At 33.5% G+C, this 6,874-nt stretch overlaps 1 protein-coding gene across 3 annotated transcripts in view; it reads right to left on the bottom strand.

Moving 5' to 3' along the window:
- Positions 1–6,874, bottom strand: part of BicC (protein bicaudal C) — a 38,320-nt gene that overhangs the window by 4,897 nt on the left and 26,549 nt on the right. For all 3 annotated transcript variants that reach the window (XM_018512798.1, XM_018512799.1, XM_018512800.1), the window contains 4 exons: positions 2,203–2,418; positions 1,391–1,630; positions 876–1,094; positions 187–487 (listed from right to left, as the gene is read on the bottom strand). In XM_018512798.1, the coding sequence (XP_018368300.1) occupies positions 187–487; positions 876–1,094; positions 1,391–1,630; positions 2,203–2,418 (976 nt within the window). The remainder of the gene's footprint in view (positions 1–186; positions 488–875; positions 1,095–1,390; positions 1,631–2,202; positions 2,419–6,874) is intronic.

Here is a 6,874-nt window from a genome sequence, read left to right as displayed (position 1 = left end):
TTTTTTTTGTATTATTATTAAATGAAATTTAGAATAGTCTGTAATTTTTTCAAGTAGTTCTTAACATATTGCATTTGCCTTACAACCTCCTTAATTACTACATCGATCTGTTTGATGATATCGCATTTCTTTCTGATTACTATTGATTTAATACTGATTACTATTGATTTAATGAACAACACTTACCATCGTTATTGGAACTGCCTTGGAAAACGTTGCCAGCATTCGGAATGTGATAAGTAACCGGTATTTCAGCGGTTACTATGGGCTCGTCCAGTCCCAGCAACTGTTTCCGCGCCTGGTAAATATTACTCGCCTTCCTCTCGATTCCCTTGATAATGACAGAGAGCGTACTCTGTTTCGGCTTATGACGTACGTTGATAAATACGTCCAAAGACTGCATTAGCTGGGAGATCTTTTCCGCATCCACCGAAGCAGTCATAGAATCTTCTGGCAGATCGAACATAAGTACCAGTGGCAACGAGCCCTAAACACGCAATTATCGGCATGATTACATACAAGTATCATAATTATTGTCATTATTAAAAAATATTTACAGAAAACTGAATTGTAGAAAGAGAATACAAGTAGAAATAGTTTGTAATCAAATATATATAAATTAAATATATTTTGAGTCTTTCAAGTCCTGATTATTTGATATATTACGAGTTATATAATAGTCAAAAATTACTGAAATTGGGAGAAAACTGTAAAAATTAGAAGAATATTGTAAAAAGGAATTTTAAGTATAGAGAAAGAGTAACTCTAAAAAATAAAAACATTTATAGGAGAAAAAGAGAACTCGTTTAGAAGAAAAAGAGATTAAAATTGGAAATTAATTCTAGACAGCCGGATGTATAAACATATCGACTTACTACTAATTGTTGTCTAGCCAAATATACATTATGTATATCTCCAGTAATAGTAACGTTGCTTTTCTTGAGACTGGGTATATTCGGATCGCCGGCATCAGGAAACATAATCTGCGTGGCGGTACGTTGCATAATCATCTTCAAATTGCTACTCTGTTTCCCTAAGACGATGCTATGGTGTTGAGGTGAGATCTCCATCGACATTTGTACTTGGATTTGACTCTACGAAAAGAAACATTTGAAAAAAAGAAATTAGTTTCTGAATAAAGAATAGGAATTTGCGAAAAATATAACAAAAATACTAGTTACTTTTTCCACATCGACTTTTCGGTAAAAATTAAGAAAGAAATTGATAGATATTTTGGATATTTTTAATTATCAAATAAAAAAACTATTTTTGTAAGAAGTTAAAATAATTTCAGATTTAATTTTCCCAATTTTAAGAATAATTTGTTCAATCTCTCTCTCTCTCTCTCTTGAAAGGACAAGGTGGTTTGTCGATTACTTTTGCTACTCACAGCTAAATTTTTGCACATATGACGAATCAGTAGTTGCGTCGCTTCTTTGACTTGAGAAACTTCCCACTCACATCCCTTGACTACTACTAGGGTAGCGTGCAGCTTCGGTCTTGTACGAAACATCACCTGAACATTGAACTTATCTTGTATCTTCACCACGTACGGCGAAGTGCAGTCTGGCATACTCTGCGAAGCGCCCATTATAGGCAGCTCAAAGGAAAAGATCAGTGGCGTCAGGTTCTAAAAAAGATAAGAACGTAAGTCGACATTTCTCGAACGTTTTATCTTGAGGTGAGTATTCATGAGCGAACCAACAACGAATGAACTATGAATCTAAATGTTTACTAGAAAACGTGAAAATTCAAATGAGACATTTACCAAATGTATAAACAGAGTATTCATTAGCATTCGATGGTCGTTCAATGTGTGTTCGTTAGTGACCCACATTTATATAGGATCTCCCAAAAATCTCCCACTACTTTTTTACTTTTGAGCAGAAATTTTTATTTTATCGCATAACATAATAATATTTTAGATAACATTACATTCTTGGTATTCAAGCCTGAAATAGAAATTCTCAATTAACGCGGCGTTCAATTAATTGAGAAATAAGATTTTGACTTCTCTCGAAATGTAATGACATCTTGCATCTGTAGCATACAATTTCCGATCATACCGAATATAAATGGATATCCGACGTAATGTTGTTTTCACAATAGCACAATTTCTAGTGTTCGGTAAAGTGATCATCGAGTGTTAAAGTGGTACATCTTTTGGGATATCCTTGACGCACGTCTTGCGAGGAATCTTACCCTAACACGAGCGCGAGCGCGTTCGACGCTCTCCATCTCGCCAGCAATGGAGACCTGATTGCTCTTATCTTGGTGATTGCTGCGATTGCTGTCTGGGAAATGGATGTGGCAACCAGTTTCCTCCATCACTCGTTTAATCGTCAGACCACCTTTGCCGATGATATGCGAATGATCGGTGTAACTAACATCCAGCTTCATGGTTACTCTGTTACTTTGCTGAAAATCGAATTGAGAAATTGACTCCCTGTCAAATTGACCTTTTTTTTGCAACTCTATATATCTTTATCGCTAATTAGTTTCGATTCGTTATTTTAATCAACTTGCAAATATTCTCGGTTTTATTACTTCAGGAAATTATTTCCTGTTTAAATTCTTTGAAGTGAAAGCTCACTTTAAAGAGTAAAAATTGAGCCAGTCTTGAAACAGAGTGACTCAATTTTCAATCTTTAAGAACGAGATGATATTTTTCAGAATGAGATTTACTTTAAAAGTTTTAGAGAGTAGATAAACGCAATCTATATCATATACCGACAAATTAATGTCTATTAATAAAATTAATAAAATAATCTTAAAAAATAGAACTTGTATTAAAAGTCTTTAATTAAATGTATATTTACCAAAAATAAAAGCTTTGAAAAAAATTTAATTCTGGATCTGATATTAGCAATTGGAATATTAAAATGACATTAATGATAATGATATCTGTCGAAATGATCTAAAGGTAATTCAGATAAGATTCGCTTTGATAAAAATTGAAAGTGCTGTCTTAATGGTATTTTATTAATAATACTATTACACTAATAAGAATTAATGGAAAACCAGAGAGACACGTTTCTGCCAACATAGTAAGAGGTACTTGAGTAAAATCTGTATGTGTATAAAACGGCAATTCTGTATCATTATACCAATCGGCTACCGAGAGAAAGTGCGATAGTATCTCCTATGATATTTATTTTATTCAGCATATTTATTCATCCGACATGTTTACTCTTGCATTACATTCTACGCGAATGTAATCTCTTCAGCAATTTACATTCGTTACACTTTGTATTTCTACTATATAACTTCAAGATCGTTGATTTTACGTGCGTGAGCTTCTCGGACCATATCGCCGATCCGCCGAGGACTCGTGCGCGCAACTTTAGATATCGCGTGGCTGAACATTACATAAAGTCACGCGATAACGTCGCGCGATCCGCCGTGCGACTTTAGGAACTCCTTCCTGTATAACGAGTCATCGTCGTTGTATCGCTTCGCTCGCAACGAGGCCGAGCATCTCGAAACGTTTACTTCGTAATGGTAAAATCGTGATAATTGCGAACGCAAAGAGATATTTGTAAGAGTTAAATATTAAACAAACGCTCTTCGCGATAAAAAAAAATAAGACGGTGCTAATAAATTCAACGAAAATTTGCAGCTCTTATATATTTCATTAAATTCTACTGGACAAAATTCGGCTGTAATTTATGCATCAGGTCTCATACGAATATAAGGATATTTCATAGCTTGTTTAAAAATAATTTTCAAACATATGTAATAATTAATCTTATTTATTAATCACATATAAAGTGTTATTTGGATAGTGATGTCGAAATAACGGAAGAAAGAACCATGATGATCCGCCTATACCATCTTTTTTCGCTAGTTTAAACATTCATCACGTTTCGAAAACGCAACCAGATAGATGCAACTGCGATTTCGAAATTCAGGACGTCGACATCCTGGCGTCGGCGCGAAAAGATATTGGATATCTACGCACGTGGCAGACTGAGCTCTATAAATATCTTTGCGCTATTTACGCGCCATTCCGGTGGCCCGTAATTAGCGCTATATATACAAATGTTGCTGTCGTGCTACTTTTGCATGCCTGACGCAAAGCATGACATCTATTTTAAAGTGTCCGTGCACTTGCCGCGATTGCAATTGCGAGAGTAGATCACGCAAATTGTAAGGAAGAGGGGGAGAGGGACGGCGGATTCTCTCGTGTCCGAGAAAATCAAGCGCAGAATTTTATCCACGTTTCTCTCGGCGAAGGTATATACGTGTTCCTTTCACACGTCCTTCTTCACCCCGTTTCTGTCGCCGTATATTCGCGCACTGTCTCTCGAACGCACGCATGTAGGAATGTACATTCGACAAAGTAACAGGAATCGATCGGTACGCCCGGTATGGCTGGCATAAAACGACAAGTCCGGCTCGCCTACCGTCTCGCGATTTAACGGTAACGGGATCAGCTAACGACATTTCACTGCGTCTCGTTATAGCTTTTTAAAGTTAAGGGATGTTTACGATATGAGAACACGAACACGAAAGATCTAGCGTCAATCATCTAAATCGCTCTTCTAAGAACTTCAGAAAGTAAATTTCAAAATCACGAAGATGAAGTTTAATTAAAATTTGACCTAGTTTTCAAATAACAATATAAATCAGATTTTCAAGACAATCTCAAATTAAATTTAATGTTCTGTTTCCTCGAGTTTTTGAAAGCAAGTGTGCTAATCATCTAATTGATTAAAGCGTTCATATTCAAAATATTCTCACGTCGTTTTGCATTGAATCTCATTTACCTTCTCTCGCTATCTCTTTCTTTCTCTACAAAGCAATTCGGCAGCTCGCCTAAACATAACGATTCGCTTTCTCGCCTGGGAATTCGTGATCACGAACGACGACGTATAAATAGAATATGTTCTTTCCGCGTGGTCTTTTGCCTCTTTTCTTCACCGTCTATTTCCCCCGACCTTTCTTACTTACGACATGCGTCTGGTAATTAAGTAGAAACATGCACGGAGCCGGAGAAAAAAGGCATCGCATAAACTGAAAGAGACACGGTCTGAAAGTTTATTAACCCAACAACCAAAAATCGAAAGAAACGTTGATGATATCACTGATTCTCTTTCTTGTAATCAAATAAATAAATTTAAATATTTATTCATTATTTATATAGTACACTCTAAATATGTAGCAATGAAATTTTACTGCATTAAATTGAAATTGCAATACAGGCATTAGTGCAGGCAATTGCGCCAATGTTACTGCCAGTGAATTTTACTGCAAGATGGGAATGGAAAATTTATTCGATAATTGGAGTAAAAAATTTACTTCAAAATGGAGTAAATTTGGAGGTTAGAATAATGACAGAATAATGTCATTCCAAATCCAAATAACAAAGTCTACGGAGACAAATTTTGAACAGAGCATACTATCAATCTATTAACCTATTAACCTTATTTTTAATTATAAATTTTTGAAAAAAATTATATACGTTATAAATTTAATCTATCTAATGGTAAAATAATGGTTTAATGATATAATGGTATATACGTATATAATTTTGACAAACGATAAACATGCGACAAACGACAATAACGGTGCGCTATGTCGCTAAATTCACTCTTTGCAGTAACATTCAATGCATTATCAATTAATACTTACTCCTAATCAGTCCACTCCTTTATATGTATAAAAGTAGATAGATTAACTTCAAAGCAGTGAAAATCCATACTTAAAGCAATGACTTTGCTACTCACTTTTGTTAGCAGTAAAATTTTCATTGCTACAGATTTAGAGTATATTATTTACATTTTTTAGTTAAATTTTTGAAAATGTATTTTATAAAAAAATTTATCTGTTTTTTAATCATCTTGACCTACATATTGCTTTGACAGTTATCCTTATATATTCGTGAGTACCTGTGTAAATTATACAATATTTAATAAGATTAATAATATCTTCGATTTAATATAAATTAATGCTTTTATTTTATTAATTTTTATCGCCTGCCAATGACGTAACACTTGAAAAAAAATAAATGGTCGCTTTAACATGTCACACAATTGAATTCGGTAATCACCTATGCCGGCTCACTGATAACTGATACTAATAAGCACACGTCCTTGCATTCGATCGTGAGCGAGTCGTTTCGCGTGTAGCGATGTTTCCTCTATTGCAAAACGACGGTAATCGCGCCAACTACGGTAACACTGTAGTAGGAAAAGATCTCTCGAATCGTCCGATAATTGCAGTTTAAATATTCAATAAATTCCCGTTACACGCTGACATACTTCTTCGTGGAAATTTTACTCGTCGACAAAACGATTGTCCCCCCTCCTCCCCTCAAAAAAGAACGTAATTTGCTCATACTTGCATTCTCGATTATTGATATAGCCAATTTTGTATAAATAATAATTATCCGAAATGCAAAAACTATTATATATCCAAAAATTTAAAAAAATAACTTAAAAAAAAACTCTTGAATTCCTTAGTTACGAATTGAATATTTTAAACTGTGTCAAAACCTTAAAAATTGTGTTAAACTTTATGAATCAAAAGAGAAAAGTGAATAAAGTAAAAGAAGTTAAAAGCTAAATTCCTACTCTATACTTTGACTAATCTAAATTTACTAATTTTGTATTTTTATTTACTATTATTTTTTATGAAACTCATTTTGCAAATTTTTCTATTAAATTCAATATTTTATTTTTATTTAAATTTAACATAAATATAAAAGATGAGAAAACGTTGCATTTTTTCAATAAATGTAGTGATTTATAATATAGGATGTAATTTTTTTTGTTAATACGATAATAAAAGTGCTCTTTAAAATCATATAATTTTATATTTAATATTTCAATTTTATTTTATTCAATAACCTATTTTAAGATTTAATTGATTT

This window comes from Trachymyrmex cornetzi, unplaced genomic scaffold, assembly GCF_001594075.2.
Source record: "Trachymyrmex cornetzi isolate Tcor2-1 unplaced genomic scaffold, Tcor1.1 scaffold43, whole genome shotgun sequence".
NCBI classification, from domain to species: Eukaryota; Metazoa; Arthropoda; class Insecta; order Hymenoptera; family Formicidae; genus Trachymyrmex; species Trachymyrmex cornetzi.
Note: the sequence above shows the minus strand (reverse complement) of the source record. Positions and strands in the feature narration are given on the sequence as shown.